Source organism: Balaenoptera physalus, assembly GCF_965194825.1.
Source record: "Balaenoptera physalus genome assembly, chromosome: 11".
In the NCBI taxonomy this organism is placed as follows: domain Eukaryota; kingdom Metazoa; phylum Chordata; class Mammalia; order Artiodactyla; family Balaenopteridae; genus Balaenoptera; species Balaenoptera physalus.
This window is the reverse complement of record NC_138896.1, coordinates 22,041,778-22,067,132: the sequence shown is the minus strand read 5'-3', so window position 1 is coordinate 22,067,132 and position 25,355 is coordinate 22,041,778. Positions and strand designations below refer to the sequence as shown.

The following is a 25,355-nucleotide window of genomic DNA, read 5'->3' as shown; positions in this document are numbered from 1 at the left end:
TTAACTGCCAAACAGTTCAAAAATAACAGGAAGAATGAGAACAAAGCTGAGTCCTCTTCCTTCACAGCTTCTTAAACAAAGGAGGCAGTGAGTAAAGTCGAGCGTCTGATTGGTGGTGAATCCTGGAAACGTCACGTAACAGTTTTGTCCAATCAAAATAAGTGTATTTCAAAATCCGATTTCATTGGGTTAAGTAAAACTAGTTTTTGCCAATGGTACACCTTCATTTTCGCGCCCAGTGAAAACTATAAGTAGGGTAACTCTCGCTGTATCTATTCAGACCTAACTCGTATTGGTGGGTTTTTACTTTCAGTATGTCTGGACGTGGCAAGCAAGGGGCCAAAGCTCGCGCCAAGGCCAAGACTCGCTCCTCGCGGGCCGGGCTCCAGTTCCCCGTGGGCAGAGTGCACCGCCTCCTTCGCAAGGGCAACTACTCCGAGCGGGTCGGGGCCGGCGCGCCGGTGTACCTGGCGGCGGTGCTGGAGTACCTGACGGCCGAGATCCTGGAGCTGGCGGGCAACGCGGCCCGCGACAACAAGAAGACGCGTATCATCCCGCGCCACCTGCAGCTGGCCATCCGCAACGACGAGGAGCTCAACAAGCTGCTGGGTAAAGTCACTATTGCTCAGGGCGGCGTTCTGCCCAACATCCAGGCGGTGCTGCTGCCCAAAAAGACCGAGAGCCACCACAAGACCAAGGGCAAGTAGAAGTCCATCGTTCTTTGCAACTCAAATCTTTCCAAACCCAAAGGCTCTTTTCAGAGCCACCCACCTTATCAACAAAAGGAGCTGTGCTTTCAAAGTCACATTGTTTTGGAAAGCAAGAGGCTGTTGAATATTAATCTTATAACAAAGTTTGGCTAAGTCATTTACATCTAGGTTATTTCCCCCAGAGTACCTTAATTGCCTTCCAAAAAGCAAAACATTTGCTTACATAATTTAGGTTAAACTTATAAGCAAAATTAACATCCCTGTGATTCTTCTACAGGGGCAAATGTCCATCAGACAAAAAACAGCACCATACGACTTTGGCCTACCTTCCCTTCTAATTCAATTCAGTCTTACTGCGCACCACACACCCTCCGAAATGGGAATAGAGTAGTAATCCAGACAGGTAAATTACTTGTTTAAAAGTAACTTCAGGCAGAGAATACATTTCATAATGGACTGTTTACATCAATGATGGTGAAGTAAAGGCGGTATGGAACTGCATTAGGAAGAGGGTGTGCCTTAACAAGTAGGAAAGGTCGATTGTAAATCACTTATCAGGTTCTTATAGTCCTAGTGCTGTCAATGATTTTTGCTTCCCCTTTCCCCCACCATCATCGCTCTCACCTTCTCTCAGATCACCAAGTCACCCTAGCTAGAGAGGGCCTTCAATTCCTCTCCACATCAGCTCATGTGTAGTTTTCCTTATGAATACATTTTAATGAAAATGAATTTCTATGGCATTCCTAGTCCATTGGAATAGGTTTTCTGAGTCTCCTGAAATATTTGTTTTATACACACACACACACACACACACACACACACACACACACACACACACACACACACACACACACACACCAGGCCCCCTGCAGTAGAAGCGCCGAGTGCTAACCACTGGACCGCCAGGGAATTCCCAGTATATCCTATATTTCAATCTGAACTGCAATCACATGTAAATAATATTCCTTGGAATAAAAGTGACCTCAGCAATCACAAACAGGACGTAAATGTTACCTTTTTTCCCTTTTCTTTTTGGCTTCATTATATGATGTTGGAAGACCCGAATCCTGATTTCAGTGAATCTAATTATTCAATTTTTCCCTCTTAAAAACTCATCTGCGGGACTTCCCAGGTGGTCCAGTGGTAAAGAATCCGCCTTCCAATTGAGGGGACGCGGGTTTGATCCCTGGTTGGGGAACTAAGATCCTACATGCCACATGCTGCTGGACAACTAAGCCCGCGCGCCGCAACTAGAGAGAGAAAACCGGCACGCCACAACTAGAGAGAAACCCGCACGCCGCAACGAAAGATCCCGAGCACCGCAACTAAGACCCAATGCAGCCACAAAATAAAAATAGATAAATAAATTAAATAAATTAAAAAAAGAAAGTCATCTGCATTACTTGAGTTTGTATATTTTAAACAAATATATCTCAGAAGTAGAACTGTCAAGTAGAGTAAATGATACAGCTCCAAGGAAAGCCTATGAGTTCTTTCAATTTTTAATAATAAAATATGCTGTTGTTATTGTTATTGATATTGATCATGCAATTACTAACACTTGCTTCATTGCATCATTCTATTCCCCATGGCAAGAACCACCACATTGTTAAAATAATGCCTTTAAAATTATTGATGTGGTTTTGATTGATAAAATCAATGAACTTATAATCAAATAGTTGATAAATGAATATAAATTTTTGTTTTAAATAAAATAAAATATTCAAGTGTGATATCTCCTTGCTTATAATTCCACATGTTAACTGAGTTTTTTAAATTAATGGACTATTAACCCAATTTCATTGGGTAAAGCACGTACTGTTCTTTACTATCTACATAATCAGAAAAAAAGTAAAACTTGTATTTAAAAATGGAGATAACAAAACTTTCCAAAAATCTTGCCAAAATAATTTAGATATTTCTAATTTCAATTAGATGCTGAAGAACTTTTTAGGACTCCATAGTTTATACTGTAAAGTTGTTTTCATAAGAGGTACAGTTCAAGTTTAGTAGCACAAGATTTATAAAAGTATTATTTAAACTTTATTCCTGGAGTTGGTCTTCCCATTAATTTTCCTTTCTGCAGACTCTGGACTACCATGAAAGAACCTAACAGTATCTTCCCATATTAGATTTGTTGTGTATTGTCGGGGAGCAAGGATTTTCCTCTACCCCTCTAAGGTTCTTTTAGCTGGCCTAATCATCAAATTGACATGAGATAGATTAACAGGAGAAAATCAAATTTAATTTCATACATACGGAAACCCCACATACCTGAGAAATTCAAAAACAGAAAGGTAAAATGAGGTATATATGCCATCCTGAGCTAAGGAATGGCTTAGTGGCTTCCAAGCACAAGAGGATAATTCACATGGACAATAAGAGGGAAATCAAATATTGGGTAATTAGTTTGCCCTGCCATGCAGCTGGCTCACTCAGATAAAATTTTTCTCCGGTAATAATTCTCATAGTGGGAAAGACCCCCAATTCAAATCCTTCTAAGTAGTTAAGGGAGGGGCAGAAGTTTATCTTGAGATTGCAGGATCTCAATTGCCTTTACCTCAAAATAATCAATGTGCAAATGTGGCACATTTTGGGGAGCTCATTCTGAACACTTTTGGTATCTTATCCATTAGTGTACAAATTCCCTTGGAGTGGAGACTGGGTTTTATTCATATTTGCATATCCCCAGACCCTAGTTCAATGACAAGCCCATAAAATATAGTGAAACAATTCTGTTAATTTTATAATAATAAAAATCCTTATAAAGTAAATAAGTGATATAAATAAAGGCAAAAAAGAAGTTGAAAGTTAAACAAGGATGAGATCACATGGAGGAAAATGTAGGGATTTTCAAATGAATAACTTCAAAGTAGCTAAACTGGAGGAAGGAGCCTAAAGATCAGAGGGATCCAACGAGCAAAGATAAGTTGTAAAGAGTTACACTGCCTTTTCACTTCATGATATTAATTTATCTGGAAAAAAATTGATCTGCATGACCTTATTAATTTGGTGTACCTCCTACTTCCTTCTCCAGTCTAGCAACAGTCTCAGATTTAAATAAATGCAACTGATGTTAATGAATATTAATTACCCGGTGGAATAATGAAGATACTGAGTGATTTTGGGGACCAGTAACTTGGAAGAGGGCAGGGACTCTGGACAAGGGGCAGACACTAAGTACAGAGAATTAGGGAGCCTTCAACAATACAAATCTCTGAGGCTCCCAAACAATGCCTTTCCCCTAAGGTTGTTTTTTGTGGTTTTTATAAATTTCTCCTCTTCCAGACCTTTATCTATGCTTACTATTTCAATTGTTTATATGAAAACATTAGTTTCACTGGTTCTGTGGCTGACACCCTCCTGTAATAAAAAAAAACAACAACAGACTAACAAGAGAAAAGCAAAGTTTAATACTGTGTACGTCTCATGTATACATGGAATAAACAGAGGGGAACTGAGTAAAACTCCCAGAAGTGGCCCGAACCGCCACTTCAAATATCATCTTCAGCTAAAGACAAAAGACGTTGGGGGGGGGGGGGTGGCTGTTGTAGGAGGTGACCTGGAAGAGCACAGTAAACAAGGGGAGGCCGATTAAATCCTGCACCTTCTCCATTGGTAAGTTTCTTGTGAGTTATCTTTCTCTTCCTGGCACATTGAGTGAGACACCCTTACAAATGGAGATTTCTCATATAAATGTAAATTTCCCTTAAAAAGGGGTGAATTCTATTCTGTTTTTAGAGCTTCTCCTGTGTCTGCTGTTTCTCAGAAACAGTCCGCTCAAAATAATCCTTATGCTAAAGGATATTTGGGAGTGGCGTATTCTGCTACCCTTCATTAGAAATGTCAGTATAGTATATACCCAAGTATAGTGAAGAAGTAAATTTTTCTTAAATGGAAAAAAAATGATTTATTAAAAAAAAAACTGGCTGCTAGGGAGTTGGTTAAAACTGTGTTAAAGAGCATTCATAAGAATAACAAGAAAACATAAAAAATGTATTTTCTCTTTAAATAAGGGAAATTGGTTAAAATGTATTCAAAGAGGTTCCAAAATGCCATTTGCGGCATTGCATACATTTTCTTTGAAAGAATATGTGCTTTTATCTGTTTACCAAAATATTGATACGAAATTAGCTACCAGCAATGATCTATGTGTGGTGAGATAACGAGTTTTGCCCTTTTCCACAACATTTATGTTTTGCGTTCGCATTCAAAAGCAATTGTTAAAGCCTTAAACACGGTAACAAAATAGTTACCACCGTGTGAAACACAGTACAAAGGAACAAAAAAGGCTTTTTTTTCTTTTTGGTCAAATTCCCCTCCCCCCCTCCCGGGGCGGGACTTCTCGCTACCTTTCTCCAGGTTCTCAGTTCGGTCCGCCAACGGACGTATAAAGGCCTGCATCTGGGAGGCCTGGAAGTTAACCTTTGTTAAGCCTCGAGGTTTTCGTCATGTCAGGTCGCGGCAAAGGCGGTAAGGGCCTTGGAAAAGGGGGCGCCAAGCGTCATCGCAAAGTTCTGCGTGATAACATCCAGGGCATCACAAAGCCTGCTATTCGACGCCTGGCCCGGCGTGGCGGTGTGAAGCGCATTTCTGGTCTCATCTACGAGGAGACCCGCGGGGTGCTGAAGGTGTTTTTGGAAAACGTAATCCGGGACGCCGTCACCTACACAGAGCACGCCAAGCGCAAGACTGTTACTGCCATGGATGTTGTCTACGCGCTCAAGCGCCAGGGACGTACTCTCTACGGCTTCGGCGGCTGAGTTTTCGCGCTCTTTGTTCAACAAAAGGCCCTTTTCAGGGCCCCCATCTTTTCATCTGAGGAGCCGTGATGCTGGTTTGTTTTGAGCTTTTTCACGCTTCACATTCTCTACATCCTTGGCTCTTCGTTTTGCTCTTTACCCTTAACTATTTAGGAGCACAGCTTACACCCTTTACTGTGAAAGTTCCTTTGCTTGAGCACAGAAAGCTTAGATGGTCATAAGCTGGAAGCAAACGGATCACCCAAATACATGTGACTTGAAAGTTTTACCAGAGTGACATTTCTCTTTGTAGATGGAGTGCAAGCGAATGTTTAGAAAGGGATGGAAAAGAAGTGCACCTGGCTCCTCACTAATTCGTGGCATATTTAGTATACATAAGGCCTTATCACAATAACCTATTCTAGCTCCATGTGTCCTCTGCTCAAGAAACAAACCCGTGGCTGTTAAATAGGCTTTAACACTCCAGTATGGAAGGCTGATAAAGGACAGGCTCACTGTAATATCTCACAGAATAGTTAGTGAGGGTGGGATGTGATTAAAAGGCGTTTCAACTAAATTATAAAAAAAACAAGGTCGCATTACAGAAGTGTTCTCTACTATGAAAAAATACAGGGCAGCCCTCTAAGCTAGGAGACCTAATTAAAAAAAGATCCTTGGTAGAGTTTTTCCTAACATTAGGAAATCCAGACCTAACCTCAAAGGAGGCCTTAGTATCTTCCCACAGGTCTTAGAAGCTATAGGAAAAAACCCAAAGCCAAAGGTGAAAGCTTGACTAATGCAGAGACACAGACTAAAGGACAACTGCCCACATGTACAAAAAATGAGAAAACAATGACCAGATTTACATATTTTATAGCTGAAGTTAAAAATTCCCTTGCCTCACCAGTAGTTAATCTTCATAATGTCAAGTGCTAAACACTCATCTAGCCAGTCTCCCAACTCAGGAATGTTTCCTCTTTGAAATACAATCAAGGAAGATAACACAATCTCTGTTCCAAAAAGAGACAGGCCTAATTTCCCTTATCACAAGATTCCAAATTGCTAAGCCTACATAATGTTTGAAAGGGTTGTACCCATTTAGCTGTATAAAAGAGATTTCTCTCCTTGCTTTGCAATCCCTTTAGAAAATTGCCTGTGACCTGCTTCACATTCTGGTTTAATGCTTATGCAATAGTAAAACTTTTCTGTTCCTACTCCCTTTTTGGAGAGCTTTTCTGAATTGGGAGATTTTGCTTTTAATTATATTTCCCCAGCATTTTCTGAGGGTCTATTACTATTTGTGGCTTTCCATTGATTTCTCGAATAATTTTGACAAAAGTCTCTCAGTTCTTTAAAAAAGAAAAAAGAAAAAAAACCCCAACAATCAAAAAAAAAATCCCTAAGTATTCTGTGCATAGTTTAAATGCTATCTTATACCCAATATTTTAGTATTTGGCTGTAGAAATCTCTTATTACATTCATAGCCTGATTTCTTTTTGATATTACTTTTTCTAAATCCAGACCCCCAAATTTTGAATAATGAAGCCATTAAGGTATTATCTATTTATATCTAAATTATTTTTGTAGCTGTGACCACTAGGCCAAACGTAAGGTTTGTTCTCTCATTTATATTTGTAATGAAGCGTATACAGTTGTGAGAATTGTTCTCTATATATTGTGCAATATTTGAAAAAAGAGAGCAAATCAAAAGAGGAAACTATACATCCCTAAGTTAACCAGATAAAATGTTATTGATATAAATGTTTAACAGTTATACTTTTTAAGTTGGGTAGACCATAATTTTTTTTTTTTTTAAAGATTTATTGATTGATTGATTGATTGCTATGTTGGGTCTTTGTTTCTGTGTGAGGGCTTTCTCTAGTTGCGGCAAGCGGGGGCCACTCTTCATCGCGGTGCGCGGGCCTCTCACTATCGCGGCCTCTCATGTTGCGGAGCACAGGCTCCAGATGCGCAGGCTCAGTAGTTGTGGCTCACGGGCCTAGTTGCTCCGCGGCATGTGGGATCTTCCCAGATCAGGGCTCGAACCCGCGTCCCCTGCATTAGCAGGCAGATTCTCAACCACTGCGCCACCAAGGAAGCCCCTAGACCATAATTATATGCATATAAAAGACACAAAAACCTGCCAACAGATTTTGTTCCTACGTATAAATACCTTCTCATTTGGTGACAATAATAGCAAATACTTTATGGCCTATATCAAAGGGCACTGGGAGGTATGTCAGTGTCCTCACTATTCATAATACATACCTAAATTGGCGATTCTATCCTACTCCATACTGATAATGTTGATTAATATAATACATTGACCAGACGTTTTCTCTCTTATCATCAACAGATAGTTGCTGGTTTTCTATGCAGTTATCTCTAAAGGCCCCTGCTACAAAACAGATCTGAAATTGAGTTTTCCAGAAGAAACATCAAAAGAACTTTAATAAATAACTGTACCTGATACTGTCAAGCTCTACCACAGGTCTGATTTAAGATTTTGCAAGTCATATTAGAAGCAGGCTGCTTAACCCAAGATCAACAAAGCAATGATTAATCACTTTTTTTTTTTTTTTTGGCCACGTGGCGTGAGGGGATTTTAGTTCCCCCCCCCCAGGGATCGAACCTGTGTCTCCTTCAGTGGAAGCGCGGAACCTAACCACTGGACCGCCAGGGAATTCCCAAGAATTAATCACTTTGGACTGAATGAACTGATTTGATTGTGGCTAAAGGTCCTTTACTAAAACCTTTTTATACTTTCAGTTGCTATATTTTTCAAACTGACTCATCAAATTTTAGAAAAATATTCCATTAAAAGAACTTTTGATAAAAAGTAATACTTAACATGACTTTTGAAAATATAAAATATAGATTGATTGGCCCTGTCTACAAAACAATACAGAAGAGTGATGGGATTTTATACAAAATCCTTTTTCATAGGAATGTGGTTATTAATATAGGCTTAGAACTAACCACTCCTCCTTAAACAAGTAAGCCTTCATCCCTTTTTCACAACTATGTCATATTAATAAAAAACAGACCAAGTTAAACAAAAGATAAAAATTTAAATTCTCTATTATAAAATACCTATCTAAAGGTCTGAGCATATCTAATCCAATTCTTGATCTTGGCTTCCTAAATATTATGAAATATGTATTTCTTATACTATTTGCAAAGATTTAATTCTGCTACAGAGAAACAAATGTGATGGATGAAACTCATAAGATGCATTAAGTACTGTGTAGATAAGTAGTTAGAAAGTAGAGCACATGTGTGTTAAGTATAAGGAGAAAGGACCAGGAGATCTGCACGATCCTGAGGCACTACTTATACCTGATACACCTGGACACTAAATATGCCTGGGTTACATGAGTCACTAAATATTCCTGATACACTAAATATATTTGGGATATGGGGTATCCATTCTGGCCCCCATGCGTCCTTTGCCCAAGATAACACAAATAAAACCCATGGCTATTTGGCAGGCAAATTGGTGAGCAACAGATGTGGCCAGGGTTAATAATCTCTCTTTGATAGGCCAGGGTCTATCTGTGGACGTTCTTGCCCAAACCTGGACTCTGGGCTTCATAACCAAACCATCAGTAAGAAAGGTTGATGCAGCAGAAAGATATCTGAGCATTGTGTAACCCATGATTCAGCTACTGTGGCCCATCTCCTTGAACCCTTATTTTAAGTCTTAACTTACCCTACATCTTTCCCCTTGTCTCAGGTTATGTGTTTAAATTGATTTAAAAATTCATGCATCCCCAACATTTTGATTTAATTTGAGTCTTTTTATGCCATGGGAGAGCTTGCCTGGTAGTGTGTTTGGAGGCTACCAGGGCATCAAAGTACCTTCCCACAGGACGGTGGGGGGTCAAATGTGGAAGTAGGAAAAATATTAAGGAAACTGAAGCCAGTAACCTAGGGGAGAGAAGATGGTCCTCAAGCCAGGGTGGTAGCATAGTGGTACAGAGAATTGATGTTTCCATATATATTTTGAAGGCAAAATCAAGAGGATTTCTAGAAGAATTGAATAGACAAGAATGAAGTAATGATCAACTAAATGGGGGAATGTTTTAATGAAAGATTAGGATGGGGGAGTACCAAGGATTCTATTTTGGACATGTTAACTTTAAGATGTCAAACATCCATGTGAAGAAAAAATATAGGGAACTGTAGGGAATTCTCTGGCTGTCCAGTGGTTCAGACTCGGTACTTTCACTGCTGAGGCCTGGGTTCAATCCCTAGTGGGGGAACTAAGGTACTGCAAGCCACTCGTCCCCCACCCCCCCCCCACAAAAAAAAGAAAAGAAAAGAAAAAGAAAAAGAAAAAGAAATTGGGTGTATGTCTGTCTGGAGTTTAGGAGAGAAGCCTGGGTTGGCAATATAAAATTGGAAGTCATTAATGTACAGCTGGTATTGAAAGTCTGAACTTGGTGAGATCTACAAGCGAGTGAGTACAGAAAAAGAAGTAGTAAAAAGTTAGCCGTGTATACCCCAACATTAAGGGTCTGGGGAGAAGAGATGAGCTAGCAATAGATACAGAGCCTCTGGTAAGAGAGAACCAAGTGAAGAAAGTATATCAAAGAGAAATTGTAGGGTCAATTATGTCAGTGTTTACAATAGGTCAAATAAAATGAAGACTAATAATTGGCCATTGGATGTAGAAAAATGATTGTGTATTAGTTTATCTTCTGTCTTTTCCTAGTAAAAAGAGACTGTGTTTTTCCTTGCTGTATCACCAGTGCCAAGTACAATGCCTGAAGCACAGCAGTCATTCAGTAATATTAATGAATAAATGAATTAATTAACTAACATTCCTGATGCTATTGACTGAGAGCTTTCCTGTATACTCACTAGGTTAGAGTCCTGAACAAGCAATGAAACTGTGTTAAGTAATACATGCTGATTCTCAGGGTATTTAGTCACAATAATTTTTTCTATTTGTTAAGGTTTTAGTGTAGACTATGTTGTGTTTTTTGTTTTTTGTTTTTTTGGGTTTTTTTGTCTGCATTGGGTCTTTGTCGCTGCACGTGGGGTTTCTTCAGTTGTGGCGAGCGGGGGAGCAGGGGCTACTCTCTGTTGCACTATGTGGGCCTCCCACTGCGGCACCTCCTGTTGCGGAGCATGGGTTCCAGGTGCGTGGGCCTCAGTAGTTGCAGCATGTGGGTTCAGCAGTTGCAGCACGTGGGCCCTAGAGCGTGCGGGCTTCAGTAGTTGTGGTGCACGGGCTCAGCGGTTGTGGCTCTCAGGCTCAAGAGTGCAGGGTCAGCAGCTGTGGCACACGGGCTTAGCCGCTCTGCAGTATGTGGGATCCTCCCCGACCAGGGATGGAACGCATGTCCCCTTCATTGGCAGGCAGATCCCCAACTACTGCACCACCAGGGAACTCCTATGGTTTCTTTTTTAAGGGTAGTTTTCCCAGTACAGCTGGAAAGGAAAGCCAAGAAGTTGTCCTTGGTTTCTGATGTCTTGATTCTATAACCGCTGAACCTAGCAGATGTTTATAGCAAGAACTTTTTATGCAACAAACTTTAATCCATTAACAACAGATAAAATAAACCCATGAATTTTGAACTAAATCCTCTCTTGGGAGAAAGGTAAAAACTTGAACTCCTGGACAGGCCCTCTCATTGCAACAAAGGATGATTGATCCTTTGTCCCTTAATTTGGGTCTGAGCTTTGGGTCTGAGAGTTCCACAGCCTTTGAGAGCATTCTCTTAAAGTTGAAATTGATGAAAAGATGGTATTAAAACACTGAGATTTCCCCTTAGATTTGAAAAGGCCTGTGGGACCAGTAGAAATGGGAGGTGCTAATGAGTTGTATTTGAGGTGACCCAGTCCTACAGATGCTGATTAACTGGTCTATGGAAAGACCAGTTATTATTTAAACAAACAACTTTTTCATAGTAATTCTTATGTGCCTTCACATAAGAGACAGATCTTTTGTCCACATGATGTCTGAGTTTCTCTTTGGCAGTTAAATCCTATGGCTAGTCAGAAAAATGAGATGAGGTTGATAGAAAGTGAGAAAGAGAAAGACAAAAATCACAGCAAACCTATCCAGTTATGCTGTGATCATCCTCAGAAGGCTAAGGAAGGCTCCTCCTGCCTTTTATTTACCACCCAGAATGTGAGTACAAACGAACAGGTGTGACACAGTAGGAATAATCAAGATAATATCTCCAAGTGCAAAAACTGTTTCAAAAAACATATTGACTTTAGGGTATTTCCCATGGCCCCATAACAGACTAGAGAATCTCAGCTGGAATGTGGTTGTGATGCAATTAGGGATGAGGCATAAATGAGTAATAACTGCTTCACATTGCACTTACTATTTGTCAGGCACTGGTACTTAAGCACTTTTCATTTATCAACTCATTAATCCTCAAAACAATCCTTTGAGCGAGGTATCAATATCATTATCACACAAGTGTATAAATGGAGAAACTAAGGCCCAGAAAAGATGTGTAACTTAACCCGTTCTCACCACAAGAGAATGGTGGTATAGGTTTAATCCCAAGCCATCTGCTTCTAATGATTATGCTTAAATGTTTCACCATCTTGCATCCCTTTGGTAGTAAAGTCACAAAACAGGACATTTACATCTCTTAAAATATTTATTTTTATCTTTTACATCCTAAACAGAGAGATTATTCTTTATGTCGAAAATATATGTGGGTCTGCTTAGCGGTGCCAAATCGGACGATTTTTCACAAGTTGAAAACAAGTACATTTTTCATTAACATGCTTACATTAGTGACAAAAAAATTAAGAAAAATATGTCTAAATAAAACATATGTGCTCTCCATATGTGGACCAGGAATTTTGTACTTTTGCTTTATCTGAATCCATTACTATAACTGTCCCTCCCCAGTTCTTGTCACCAGTGACATTCACCATTTCACCAAATACATAAATTAAGACTTAATGAGCGCCAATTATGAGCCTCGCCTTTTAAAAGCAACCAAGAAACCCCTTTACTCACTTGACTCTGTGAGTGGACTAATTTGTATAAAATGTTCTCTCTATCCTTTGTGGTAAATAAGTGATCCAGACCAGCAGTAGTCTACTGACTATCCCTCCAGGCACATAGAACATGCCTGCGAGCTTGATTTGACAAGATAAGTTATTACCTTTAGAGGGGCAGAGATGTCACTAACTAACCTTAAAGACGAATTCTTTTTCTATAAAACACTTTCCCAGTTTGGGATCTGAATACACTTTTTCCAAGTAACACTGCCAGACTCGGTTGTGTGTGACTTCTTGCCAGTGGTACAGTGTATTAACTAACACAAAGTTACCCCACTTTTCATAGGTGGTTAAATTATAAAAATTACTTTCTAAAAGAAAGTTACGTAGTAGTGAACGTAGGCATCTGCAAGGACTTTCCCCACTACCTCCTTTAGCAAATTACACAACTAAAGACCCCACACCAATTCAGCGTGAATATATCCTTAGGTAAGGAATTGACTGGATAGCGATCCTAACGACCCCTGGCTGTACCTGGGCGGGATTGGGAACACACGCGTCCCAGAGTAAGCACAAAACAGTTTCGCAGACCAAAGTACAATAATTACACTTCTTGTTATTTTAACAATTCCAAGCAATGAAAAATATCAGAATCACAGCTCCTTACAAGGTAAAAGTAGGAAGCCCTGAAAAGGGCCTTTTGTTAAAGGAACAGACACAAAACTAAACACTCAGCCACCAAAACCATAAAGGGTGCGTCCCTGGCGCTTGAGCGCGTAGACCACGTCCATGGCGGTGACAGTCTTGCGCTTGGCGTGCTCGGTGTAAGTGACAGCGTCCCGAATCACATTCTCCAGGAACACCTTCAGCACCCCGCGGGTCTCCTCGTAGATAAGGCCAGAGATGCGCTTGACACCACCACGCCGGGCCAGACGCCGAATGGCGGGCTTGGTGATGCCCTGGATATTATCGCGCAAGACCTTGCGGTGACGTTTGGCGCCCCCCTTTCCGAGACCCTTCCCTCCCTTCCCACGACCCGACATAACGAACACTTGGAGGCCCACCAAAGCCTAGCTACTACAGCTCGCGGATGCAAGCCTTTATACGTCCGTTAGCGGACCGAACTGAGAACCTGAAGGCGGGAAGTCCCGCCCTAAGGGGAGGAGGGGAATTTGACCAAAAAAAAAAAAAAGGAAAAGAGGCTTTCTCTGTTCTTTTGTACTGTTTCACGCTGTGGTAACTTATTTTGTTACCATGTTTTAAGGCTTTAACAATTGCTTTTGAATGCGAACGCAAAACATTAGTGTTGTGGAAAAGGGCAAAACTCGTTATATCACCACACAGAGATCACTGCTGGTAGCTGATTTGGTATATTGGTGAATAGATAAAAGCAGATATTCTTTCAAAGAAAATGTATGCAATGCTGCATATGCCCTTTTAAAACCTCTTTACACTGGTATATTTAACTCAATTTCCCTTGAGTTTTTAATAAGTTATTAATATCTGCTTATTATTCCTCCCCATGAATTCTCCATAGCACAGTTTTAAACAGTTCCCTAGCAATTCCTTAAACAGCCAGATTTTTAAAATAATTCTTTTCTCCACCAATGAAATGCCTTTAACATCATACTTGGAGCTATTACTAAAATTCTATTCTGTTCTATATACTATGGTTTCCAAAATCTATTTGTTACATTCAGAATTAATTTGGGGATAGATGATTTTTTTTTTGTCTTTGATCAAGTGGTCAGCAAGCAAGATTTATGGATTTATTTGCCAGTGATAAAGTACCCTCTTTAACGTAATTTCTGTAATGTACTGGGGACACTAGTCCTTCCTATTGTGTTTCCATTAAAATGTATTAACATTGTAACTTGTTTCAAGAAAAAAGAAAACGCCTTTGGGTTTTTCAGAGGCACCAGGCTTTCCTGCCAACATAGAAAAGTTATAATCATTTCAAAGAGAACTGAAGAGGTGAAGGAAAAATTTTAAAATTTCCAACTCTTTACTCTTAGCCTGGCACAAGAGAAAGGACTCAGGTTTATTTTTCAAACTGCTCTTGTTTACTCCATGACTAAAAGCCATCTAATCCCTTTAACAATGTTTATCATTTTACAGTTACGTATGAGAGGTGGTGGAGCAAGGTGGGGTAAATTGAAAGGAGAGGGAACTAGGTGAGAAACTAGAAAATGGAACAACCTACATTATGCTGTCTCGCAACTCTTAAGTCATCAAGTCCTGTCAGCACTCTATCTTAAAATTACCCTAGCTTCCAACTATTAAGGCTGAGACTTTAATAATGCATAAAGTTATGGACCTGTTGCAGCTTAGGGAGGAAGCACTCAGACACACTGGCTGCGAATTCGGCCTCCTTGTCAACTAATACCTTCGACTTCTGGATCCTCCAGAAGGAGTAAGTAATTCCTTACTTCAATTTCATAGGCAGTAAGTAGCTAAGTAGATTATTGGATAGGACCCAAAAACTAGGTAGCTTATCGGGATAGGATCGAGATAAGATTAAAGAAAACCCCAGGAGTTATTGCGATGCTCTAGCTACTTGCAGTGCAAAGATTTATCTTCAAATACTTCTGCAAACCGAAGGATACATGCATTATTAGTTCTTCATTAAGTACACGAAAGCTACTTATAATAGTGAAAGCCAACTGTAACAAACATGCAAAAATGCATGAGAATCAAGGCTCCCCCAAAAACGTAGAAATTTTTTATCTAAAGCTATACTTACACATTCAAAGAAACATGAAACATTTCAAAACAGACCTAACAACGGACAAGCTCTTTTTCGGAAAGTGTAGGTGGCTCTGAAAAGAGCCATTGGGTGTGAGAAAGTCTGATCAATCGCTCAGCAATCAGTGACTCACTTGGAGCTGGTGTACTTGGTGACTGCCTTGGTGCCCTCTGACACGGCGTGCTTGGCCAGCTCGCCCGGCAGCAGCAGGCGCACGGCCGTCTGGATCTCCCTGGAGGTGATGGTCGAGCGCTTGTTGTAATGCGCCAAGCGCGACGCCTCGCCCGCGATGCGCTCGAAGATGTCGTTAACGAACGAATTCATGATGCCCATAGCTTTAGACGAGATACCAGTGTCCGGATGGACCTGCTTCAGCACTTTGTACACGTACACGGAGTAGCTTTCCTTGCGGCTGCGCTTGCGCTTCTTACCATCTTTTTTCTGGGCCTTGGTCACCGCCTTCTTAGAACCCTTCTTTGGAGCAGAAGTGGACTTGGCAGACTCCGGCATGGCGAAAAACTGCGATCAAAGTAAAACGAACGATTAGGAAACCAACAGGTACCTCTTTAACAACAAGGCTTTATGCAAATGAGGTGCGGTAAAGGTTTCTAGTGATTGGTGATTCTTCTCCAGTGAAGTCATACTTCAGTTTTGCCCAATCAAGGTAGGCATCCTGAATAGTCGCGTTTCCATTGGCCTAAATGAAAGTAAAATGTTAGCCAATCGTACAGCTTCCTTTTCGCTCCTAGCAGGGGCTATAAAAGCTGCGTTTCTTGGCTTTTGTGTCAGTTATCCCTGAAAGTGTTTGTAGATCTGTGGTTATGTCTGGGCGAGGGAAACAAGGCGGTAAGGCTCGTGCTAAGTCTAAGACCCGCTCTTCGCGGGCCGGGCTCCAATTCCCCGTGGGCAGAGTGCACCGTTTGCTCCGCAAAGGCAACTACGCCGAGCGGGTAGGGGCCGGCGCGCCGTTGTATCTGGCGGCGGTGCTGGAGTACCTGACGGCCGAGATCTTGGAGCTGGCGGGCAACGCGGCCCGCGACAACAAGAAGACGCGCATTATCCCGCGTCACTTGCAGCTAGCCATTCGCAACGACGAGGAGCTCAACAAACTGCTGGGTAAAGTCACTATCGCGCAGGGTGGTGTCCTGCCTAACATCCAGGCCGTGCTACTGCCCAAGAAGACTGAGAGCCATCACAAGACCAAGTAGGGACCAAGTTTGGAAACACCAAAAGGCTCTTTTCAGAGCCACTTCTATTATCATAAAAAAGGTGACACGACTTCGTACACTTCTAATTTGTTCTGTGAAGTACAGTACTGATACTCTCAAATTAGATTTCAGTCCTAGGGTGTCCTCATCTCTTCTGTTCCATATTTCAGAGTTGGTATTTAGGAGCCGTTGTCAACAAAATTCACATTTGTGTCAGACAAATTTCAAAATCACTGAAGCTACAAGGTTATTAAGTTGACTCATCTATGTCCGTATGTGGGAGGTAGGCAAGTGGTATAAGTGAGTTTTTATGAAGCTAAAGCATCTGTTGGAGGGGCCCTGAAGTGGTTTTTTGTGAATGATACACAAACTCATCTGGGGTGTCAGGAAGATAGTAAATCCTGCATCTTAAAAATTTTGTTCTTAAAGAGTTGTTTTAAAACGCTTAACGATACCCAGTCGTTACCTAGGCTGGAAAAATTAAGTAGATATACAAATAGAACAATTCAAGCTTGACTGTAACAACGATGGTGCTGGATGCTATTGATTCCAAGAGCACTAATGATTAAGACTTACAGTTTGAAAAAAAAAAGATGAATTCTGAAACAACCAAAGGCCGTTTTCAGAATAATAAAAGATTCTGGTATGTTCGTATTTCTGATCAGGCATAGCAAGGTCCTTTAATTCTATGCTTTAGGAAAGATTTGGAACATATATGCCACTTTGCAGTTTTGCCATTTCAAGAAATGCAGGCACAAAGGCAATTTCTTCTGTTTCCTCTTTTATTAAATTCTAATGCACTTGTTTTCAAAAAATATCACACACTTGGGTACCACGCATTAAGGATACAATGTTAATGAGACGCCGCCGGTCCTAAAGAAAATCTAATGGGGAGAAACAAGAGTAAATAAAGAACAATGTAGCAAGATAAGTAAGCTCAGAATATAAGGGGAGCATAGAGGAGTAAGATCTGTGAGAGGTTAACACTTGGTCTGAGGATTAAAGGAAATTGGGAAATAGAGGAAAGTGTAGGGATTCCAGCAGAAAATGAGCGTCACCAAATTCATGGCTTGTGGTATGTGCAGGCAAATGACAAAAAGTTCGATACTGGCAAATAAGGCAGAGTGGTCACAAGAGAGGAAGAGCCAGAGGGATCTCTAGGCCAGTCCTTTGGTTTCAAATGCTTTATATATACTAATGACTTCCAAATTTTTATGTCCATCCCAGACTTATCTCAAGTTCAGACATACACATACATCTACTTTCTGATATTCTTGTAGATCTCCGGGAAATTCAAAATGTATATCCCAGACTGAACATCATCATCACTACTTTCCCAGTGATTCTTATCTTAGTACTTGGCATCACCATCTACCCATTAGCATGAGCCAAAATGGTCTGGTGTCTGAGTATTCATTTTTGTGAGCCATTACTATAGCAAAACCCCAAGTTCCTTGTATGGAATGATGAAATTATGTTGAAATTCCAGAAAAGCTTAGGTAGGATAACTGACTACCGGAGTTCAGCACACAGAGAGTTTAGAGACATGGAATATTTGTATCCACATAATTAGAAACGTACACATAACTAGGACTGCTCATTTCCCCTGAATAAATCTTCAAATAATGAGAACTGAAAGATTACTTGGGGAAGCAATATACTGACTGCATATATCCAGGAGAGGGTGCCCTACCCAGCCAGCAGAAAGGGCCATCTCTGTTGTGGGTCCCTCTTGACTTAATATCTCAGTTCCCCAAGCCAGAAGGCCCTGTTTACACACTCAAGAATACCAATCTGTTTAGAAATTGGCCTTAGATGTGGCTGGGGCGGGGGTGGGGGACGACTGCTTCCCATCAAATCTTTTTTCCCATAGGAAGGCTGATTCCTGGGAGGGGACACTCAATTACTTTTTGCTTAAGGTGTTAATCCAAGTAGAAAACATTAGATCATTTTAACTTGGTAAAATATTAGCATCACCCTAAATCCCATGTGGAAATCATAGGTCCTGCATTTCACAAGCCCCCTCAGGAAAGGAATGGGCATGATCACATCTGACAGTCTAATCGTAGCAGTAATGTGTTTTCTAACTAAGAGAAATTAGGAATGTAAGGAAGGTCTAACCACTTGTTTTACTAAATTGGGAGATGGAAATAACACATACACCTGGTACTTAGAAAATCAAAATGTATAAAGTCCACCTGTCTCCCACAAGCAAAGCTAGTAGCAGTCATTAGCAGGGAAACAGTCCTTTTTCAGTGTGCATATGGGCGGCTCTGAAAAGAGCCTTTTGGGGTGAATGGGAGACCTTCAGGCTCACGCCCTCTCCCCGCGGATGCGGCGCGCAAGCTGGATGTCCTTGGGCATGATGGTGACGCGCTTGGCATGGATGGCACACAGGTTGGTGTCCTCGAAGAGCCCCACCAGGTAGGCCTCGCACGCCTCCTGCAGCGCCATCACGGCCGAGCTCTGGAAGCGCAGGTCAGTCTTGAAGTCCTGCGCGATCTCGCGCACCAGGCGCTGAAACGGCAGCTTACGGATCAGCAGCTCCGTGGACTTCTGGTAGCGGCGGATCTCGCGCAGGGCCACCGTGCCGGGCCGGTAGCGGTGCGGCTTCTTCACGCCGCCCGTGGCCGGCGCACTCTTCCGGGCCGCTTTGGTGGCCAGCTGCTTACGCGGCGCCTTGCCGCCGGTGGACTTGCGAGCGGTCTGCTTAGTGCGAGCCATGGCTAGGTGATTCAGCTAGCATACACGCGCCCCCTGGCCACCTATTTATAGAGAGAGTCACAAGCTGATTGGACAAAAAGAGACCAGGACTATCCAACCGGTAACCGGACTGGTTAGGACTCGAAAATTTTATTTGTAGTTCCCGCAATCCTCCCATAGTCTCAGTTATCTGTGGCCTCAATTTTTTTTTCATTTTTCCTGTAAAGTTGTTTGCTCTGTAACAGCAATTTCCAGTAGAAATAAATACAAGCTACATAAGAAGCGGAAACTTTTCTAGCAACATTAGAACAAAATAAAAACAGAAGAAATTATTTTTAATAGTATTCTGTTTAACCCCATATATCTAAAATATTCATTTCAACATGTAATCAATATAATTGTTAGATATTTCACATTTTTTTTTATTTTGCACTGTTTGAAATCCAGTGTGTATATTACTTGTCCACTACTTTGTTCAAACTAGCCACATATCCAGTGATCAGTGGCCACAATTGCTTAATAGCAGCGCTGTACCATCACCCCTCAGCTTTCCTTCAAACACGAATTTTAAGAACTTTTAAATTTTTTTCAGTAAGTGCAATCTGATTTGCATGTGAGGAATTAAAGGGTTAATAACTTCATAGGGAAACTCATCCTTACATGAACTTCTTTTCATTATTAGTTAATATAAAAGAATTCCATTGCAGCACAATTTATTTTTCTATTTTAAGAATGTAATTCCTTTGTTTTTAAAGACTCTAATTCCCCACCAGTAACCTATGTTTACCGCAAGCTACACACCCCTTGAGTTTGCATCTACATCCAATAGTTCCTTAGCAACTGGCAGAACCTTAGGAGAGCCTCCTTGCCTGGCATCTGATACATCTGATCCTCCCCCTCCCCCCAGGGCCTAGAAATTACCGAGGCAAGCTTTTTTTTTTTTTTTTTTAAGGAAAAAATGATCTAATCCCATCAGTACAAGGTCTTTTAACAATAAAAAGACCAAGAAAACGGCATTTTAAAACTAGAATATCGCATTTTTATCCTGAAACGAATGATCATCGACTTATATAGACACCTGTTTGTATGGATGGGTGCAAGGGAGCTTGGAAAATACTTGAGAACCCAATAATAAACAATGAGTATAATTGCCAGGCACCTCAGCTAACGTTTCCGATAAGAAGCCTGAGTATTTAAATTTTCCTTAATCAGCAATGTAAAAGGTAATGCACACTGACGTGAAATTAGGTCTTTCTCAGAAATCTTACGGCTCCAAAAATGGCCTTTGACCTAAGATACAGGTTTGGTTTGATCCCTGAATACTCATGATGTCTAGAACCCAGAAAACAAAAATGTCTTAAAACTGCCACAAAAAGGCACATTGACCTTCCACCAGAAGTTTGTGCTTTCCAGAGGCTCGTGATGGGTAGAGGTGAAGGTGACAATACTTAAGAATGACTCACTCCACATAACCCCTCAAATCTGCCAATGCTGATGAATCAAAGTTTATAGGTTATTTCACACACTTTAACATGGAGTGGAAATCACTTCCTAACACAAGTTTTGAGGTTCATGTAATTCACCTATAATGGTCCGAAGTATTATCTAGAGCACAAGAAACTTTGTAAGCCTAGTGTTCAGTTCTTCCCAGAAAACTGTAGGTGGCTCTGAAAAGAGCCTTTGGTTTGATTGAGAAACTTGAGCTGCATTAAACTAATCCAGACTTCTATTTGCCTTTGGCCTTGTGGTGGCTCTCAGTCTTCTTGGGCAGCAGCACGGCCTGGATGTTGGGCAAGACACCACCCTGCGCGATGGTGACTTTACCCAGCAGCTTGTTGAGCTCCTCGTCGTTGCGGATGGCCAGCTGCAGGTGGCGCGGGATGATACGCGTCTTCTTGTTGTCGCGGGCCGCGTTGCCCGCCAGCTCCAAGATCTCGGCCGTCAGGTACTCCAGCACCGCCGCCAGGTACACCGGCGCGCCGGCCCCGACCCGCTCGGCGTAGTTGCCCTTGCGAAGAAGGCGGTGCACTCGGCCCACAGGGAACTGGAGCCCGGCCCGCGAAGAGCGAGTCTTAGCCTTGGCGCGAGCCTTACCGCCTTGTTTGCCTCGCCCAGACATGATTCGGGATCCACAACCGCTATCACAGATAACAAGCAAGAACTGTAAAACGCACATTTTATAGGCCCTGCTAGGCGCGAAAAGGAAGCTGTACGATTGGCTAACATTTTACTTTCATTTAGGCCAATGGAAACGCGACTATGCAGGATGCCTACCTCGGCTGGGCAAAAATTGAGCTATGACGTCACTGGAGAAAACACCAATCACCAGAAACCTTTATCCCGCCTCATTTGCATAAACCCTTGTTGTTAAAGAAGTGCCTTTCATTTTCCTGGCTTTCTGTTTCATTTCCACCGCAGTACTTCAGCATGCCTGAGTCTGCCAAGTCCACTCGTGTCCCGAAGAAGGGCTCCAAGAAGGCGGTGACCAAGGCGCCGAAGAAGGATGGCAAGAAGCGCAAACGCAGCCGCAAGCAGAGCTACTCCGTGTACGTGTACAAGGTGCTGAAGCAGGTCCACCCGGACACTGGCATCTCATCCAAGGCCCTGGGCATCATGAATTCGTTCGCTAACGACATCTTCGAGCGCATCGCGGGCGAGGCGTCGCGCCTGGCGCATTACGCTCGACCATCACATCCAGGGAGATCCAGACGGCTGTTCGCCTGCTGCTGCCTGGAGAGCTGGCCAAGCACGCAGTGTATGAGGGTACCAAGGCTATCACCAAGTATACCAGCTTCAAGTAAATGTGTTTATAGGCGTTGCCAAACCCAAAGGCTCTTTTCAGAGCTGCTTAACACTTCTCAAGAAAGAGCTGGGGCGCCTTGCCTGTCATTTCCGTGCGGGGGGTGGAGGGGGCGCGGAGAGAGGAGGAGGAGGAGGAGGTGTCTTTGCTGGATCTGGTTAATATTTGAGGAAGTGACGTTTAACCCAAATTTGGTGTTAATCTGACAAATGTTCAAACAAGAAAGTGCATTTTTGCGAGCATTTCTGGTGTCAACACTACGTTCTTTGATTCATCTAGCCCGTCTCCCCATGTTTTGACTGGACAGACAATACCTGAAAACCTCGAGAGCAACAATGACAACGCCAGGGAAATCCAGGAAGTCACTGGACTGGTTCCCTTTAGATACTAGTTTAATTTCACAGTTAGGAAGCCCCAAATTAAAATGTTTGCAGTTTAGCGCATTCTAAAAGTGCGCCTGGGAGCCTGTAAGCATTGTGAATGGAAGCCATTTTTACGTGTACAGGAACTCCAGACCCATTCACTGCATAGCCCTTTTTCTCGTTATCACTTTGCAGCAGACCACGATGCCGTACACTAGTGCAGGAACTAAGGAACAAGACCAGCTACAATATGTGATCTGAACAGCTAACTCCTTAAAAGAAAAGATAGGTACCCCTGAAAAGAGCTTTTACAATTGAAAACGGCAATACAAGATACAATGCAGTCAGCCGCCAAAGCCATAGTGGGTGTGTCTCTGGAGCTTGAAAGAACAAAGTCTACAGCGGTGACCGTCTTGCGCTAGGCACGTTGGGTGTAGGTTATGGCGTCATGGTCACATTTCATAGTAAGACCTTCAGCACCCCGCGGGTCTCTGTAGACGAGACCGGAGATGCACTTGACTCCACCCTGGATGTTGGCACACAGGACCTTACCGTGGCTCTTAGCACCACCATTAACCCTAGCCCCTCCCCGCCTTGCCGCGGCCTTGCCATGTTGAGAGTACAGATAAATCAAAACTCTAAAGACAACAGTGGAAAAAAGGTGTACTCAAGGCGGGGGATGGGGGGGGGGGGCAGCCGTTTATTTGAATTCTTCGGACCAAATTGAAAACTAGAGAAACCCGAGCGGGGAAGACTCGCATTTCTCGCTCCGCCCCTTCCTTGTTCCAAACAAAGGCGGAGGAGGGAGTACCCTCTACTCCCGAAGTAGCTGAGTTCATCTTGGATAAGGTGAGGCCTAAGGTGCGGTGCTCTTGGAGGGAAGAAAAGGTGCTGTGGACTCAGAGATGTATTTTAGGCAAGAAAAAGAGATTAACCAGAGAATGCGGAATGTGCTGCATGGCCTAGGGGCAGGGATGGATGGAGGCTCTTTTTAATTGGGCCCGTTTTAAGCACTTTGAATTTTGAATCACATGTACACATTGTCCATAAATAAACAAAACACACATAAGATAATAAATGCTTCAGTAGAGATGTGCATGGAAAGCCCAAGGAGCACAGAATAAATAATATTACCAATAGAGGAGGGTGGTGTACAAAACAGCATTCTGGGCACTTGAAGTAAGAAAGTGGATATCACATTCAAGGCATCGGAAATGGTTAGTGGGACTAAAATCTACAGGAGTGGACTTCTCAAAACGATGACAGGATTTCAGTATAAAACCACTAGGTATGAACCATGAAACGTGTATCAAATAAGGTTCTGAAATATTCACGATTCAAGATGCCGATTTAGGGTTGTATCGTTATTTAAATGAAGCAGACTCTCACGTTACTTGTTAAATTAATCTAGCAGTCATAGGAGTTTCTTTGTTCCTCTGAGCATGAAGGAGAAAAAGAAAGTACCACTGGTCCGTTTTGGAACTAGTAGTCCTCTTTTTAACCAGCTGAAAAGAGATGTCAAATTCAACATTGTTACCTTTGCAGCCAGCCAGGGGATCAGAATTGCAAACTGCATAGATCTATATCTAAGGAATATGCAACAATGTCTAATGTTTGGGCTTCCTAGGAGATCTCTTACAAATCAAATGAGACTCCCACATTTTTATTCACTGAGAACGGACAACTCGGTGGTTGTTTTGAATACCGGCAGAGAATTCCATATTGGACAGGAGAAAGAGAATCTGACAACTCTTTAGATCACATTCTTTTGACTACTTTTTTTTTTTTTTTTTAATTTCATGTAATGTCTGAAACATTTATATTAACATATTTCCATACATATTTCCATACAAATACAAATATAAGATTTTTAGAAATTTCATGTAATGTCTGAAACATTTATATTAACATATTTCCATACAAATAACCCAATGAAAGTTTAGTATTAGTTGTTTTGTTTGTTTTTTTATACTGCAGGTTCTTATTAGGCATCAATTTTATACACATCAGTGTATACATGTCAATCCCAATCGCCCAATTCAGCACACCACCATCCCCACCTCACCACAGTTTTCCCCCCTTGGTGTCCATATGTCCATTCTCTACATCTGTGTTTTGACTACTTTTATGAAGGAGGATTGGAACTGTAATTTCAGGGTAGAGGAACATCTTGGTTTTTTGAGAATCATTAATTATAGACTTTCATTTTTAAAGTTAGGTTCTGAAATTTAAGTAGTTAATATTATAAGAAAGAGCAGGCCTGAGTTCATATTTTACATGAAAAATAGAAAAAAGACTGCAGAGGATTTTAGCCTTCAAAAGGGCTTTATCTTCCACCATCCAGGAAGTCCTCTCTACTGTACAGATTGGCTTATTGTCAATAAGGGTATTCTTTGTTTTTTCTTATTTTCATATGTTTAGTAGGTACATTCCTCACCTTCGTTCATGCAAGTTTTTTAATAAATTTGTTTTCTATAACCTCATATTCTTCTATGAGAACCTACTGTTTAGTCTGTCTCAGCAGGTTTATAAGATAGAAGTTGTAACAGAGATGCGATAATCCATAGAGCTTAAGGAGGGCCTGCTTTCCTTAAGGAGAAACCTGACTTTCTCCCCTAGCCTGTCTTCCTCTGCAGTGTTTCCATGAGCCTTAGTTGTTATAAACTGGAAGTAGCAATGGAATGCTTCAAGCTGGGACTTTATTAGGATTCTTACATCTGAGGAATATATTCACGATAACAAAACTCACAAGAGATACTCATCAAACTAGAATTCTATTAGTTGTAATGAGAAGTATGCCTGGCCTGACTGACCAATTTATTGGTCATAAATTGCTTTAGTAAGTTAAGAAAGTAAATGAAGTAGCCTGATTCCTAAGGAACATTTTCATAAATCTTTAACAGCACTATAACTTCTCTCTCTTTATTCTTGGTATAATTGTATCTTAAACAGTCACACTTGCAATCTAGCATGAATTACTTGTCTCCCTGGAGGATCTTGAGGTAGAGGTCACCAACAATGCTCACACCTCACCTTTCCTTTGCTCAGATTCTAGCATTCCATCTCAACTCCCGTGCACATACCTGTCATTAAATTGTTGGAA

The 25,355-nt window shown here is 41.6% G+C and overlaps 7 protein-coding genes and 2 pseudogenes across 11 annotated transcripts in view; 4 read left to right on the top strand and 5 right to left on the bottom strand.

The window, feature by feature from the left end:
* Positions 1–25,355, bottom strand: part of LOC309638925 (zinc finger and SCAN domain-containing protein 16-like) — a 378,126-nt gene that overhangs the window by 93,671 nt on the left and 259,100 nt on the right. The window lies entirely within an intron of this gene.
* On the top strand, positions 182–5,015 carry LOC309638957 (histone H2A type 1-D-like). 3 transcript variants are annotated; one of them, XM_082415531.1, is made up of 2 exons: positions 182–699; positions 1,843–5,015. In XM_082415531.1, the coding sequence occupies exons 1-2, from the start codon at positions 315–317 to the stop codon at positions 1,875–1,877; spliced, it is 420 nt and encodes a 139-aa protein (XP_082271657.1). In that variant the 5' UTR covers positions 182–314; the 3' UTR covers positions 1,878–5,015. The 3 variants fall into 3 exon arrangements, with proteins under 3 accessions (XP_082271657.1, XP_082271658.1, XP_082271659.1); XM_082415532.1 differs by having other exon boundaries at positions 182–709; positions 1,843–5,010; XM_082415533.1 differs by lacking the exon at positions 1,843–5,015 and adding an exon at positions 988–1,115 and having other exon boundaries at positions 182–709.
* Positions 5,076–8,306, top strand: LOC309638973 (histone H4). Its single transcript, XM_082415549.1, has 2 exons — positions 5,076–5,547; positions 7,809–8,306. Exon 1 carries the CDS (start codon positions 5,162–5,164, stop codon positions 5,471–5,473), a length of 312 nt encoding a protein of 103 aa, XP_082271675.1. The 5' UTR covers positions 5,076–5,161; the 3' UTR covers positions 5,474–5,547; positions 7,809–8,306.
* Positions 8,304–15,713, bottom strand: LOC309638955 (histone H2B type 1-C/E/F/G/I-like). Its single transcript, XM_082415530.1, has 2 exons — positions 15,313–15,713; positions 8,304–10,891 (listed from the first exon to the last, which is right to left on the bottom strand). The coding sequence occupies exons 1-2, from the start codon at positions 15,687–15,689 to the stop codon at positions 10,810–10,812; spliced, it is 459 nt and encodes a 152-aa protein (XP_082271656.1). The 5' UTR covers positions 15,690–15,713; the 3' UTR covers positions 8,304–10,809.
* Positions 10,810–15,305, bottom strand: LOC309638974 (histone H4). The gene has a single exon (XM_082415550.1). The coding sequence runs from the start codon at positions 13,474–13,476 to the stop codon at positions 13,165–13,167; it is 312 nt and encodes a 103-aa protein (XP_082271676.1). The 5' UTR covers positions 13,477–15,305; the 3' UTR covers positions 10,810–13,164.
* On the top strand, positions 15,997–16,389 carry LOC309638965 (histone H2A type 1-J). Its single transcript, XM_082415541.1, has one exon. The coding sequence runs from the start codon at positions 16,001–16,003 to the stop codon at positions 16,385–16,387; it is 387 nt and encodes a 128-aa protein (XP_082271667.1). The 5' UTR covers positions 15,997–16,000; the 3' UTR covers positions 16,388–16,389.
* On the bottom strand, positions 18,678–20,716 carry H3C10 (H3 clustered histone 10). Its single transcript, XM_082415535.1, has one exon. The coding sequence runs from the start codon at positions 19,109–19,111 to the stop codon at positions 18,701–18,703; it is 411 nt and encodes a 136-aa protein (XP_082271661.1). The 5' UTR covers positions 19,112–20,716; the 3' UTR covers positions 18,678–18,700.
* On the bottom strand, positions 20,710–21,471 carry LOC309638956 (histone H2A type 1 pseudogene; annotated as a pseudogene). The gene has a single exon. The product of its transcript is annotated as a histone H2A type 1 pseudogene (transcript).
* On the top strand, positions 21,491–22,909 carry LOC309638970 (histone H2B type 1-C/E/F/G/I pseudogene; annotated as a pseudogene). The gene has a single exon. The product of its transcript is annotated as a histone H2B type 1-C/E/F/G/I pseudogene (transcript).

Excerpts from the sequence above, each read along its gene's own strand:
- LOC309638957 (XM_082415531.1), top strand. The coding sequence starts at position 315 with ATGTCTGGACGTGGCAAGCAAGGGGCCAAAGCTCGCGCCAAGGCCAAG. Across the intron at positions 700-1,842 it reads GAGCCACCACAAGACCAAGG|GTGGTCCAGTGGTAAAGAAT; the intron begins GCAAGTAGAAGT and ends GGGACTTCCCAG.
- LOC309638973 (XM_082415549.1), top strand. The coding sequence starts at position 5,162 with ATGTCAGGTCGCGGCAAAGGCGGTAAGGGCCTTGGAAAAGGGGGCGCC.
- LOC309638974 (XM_082415550.1), bottom strand. The coding sequence starts at position 13,476 with ATGTCGGGTCGTGGGAAGGGAGGGAAGGGTCTCGGAAAGGGGGGCGCC.
- LOC309638955 (XM_082415530.1), bottom strand. The coding sequence starts at position 15,689 with ATGCCGGAGTCTGCCAAGTCCACTTCTGCTCCAAAGAAGGGTTCTAAG. Across the intron at positions 10,892-15,312 it reads ACCAAGTACACCAGCTCCAA|CTGTACTGGGAAAACTACCC; the intron begins GTGAGTCACTGA and ends TTTCCTTTCCAG.
- LOC309638965 (XM_082415541.1), top strand. The coding sequence starts at position 16,001 with ATGTCTGGGCGAGGGAAACAAGGCGGTAAGGCTCGTGCTAAGTCTAAG.
- H3C10 (XM_082415535.1), bottom strand. The coding sequence starts at position 19,111 with ATGGCTCGCACTAAGCAGACCGCTCGCAAGTCCACCGGCGGCAAGGCG.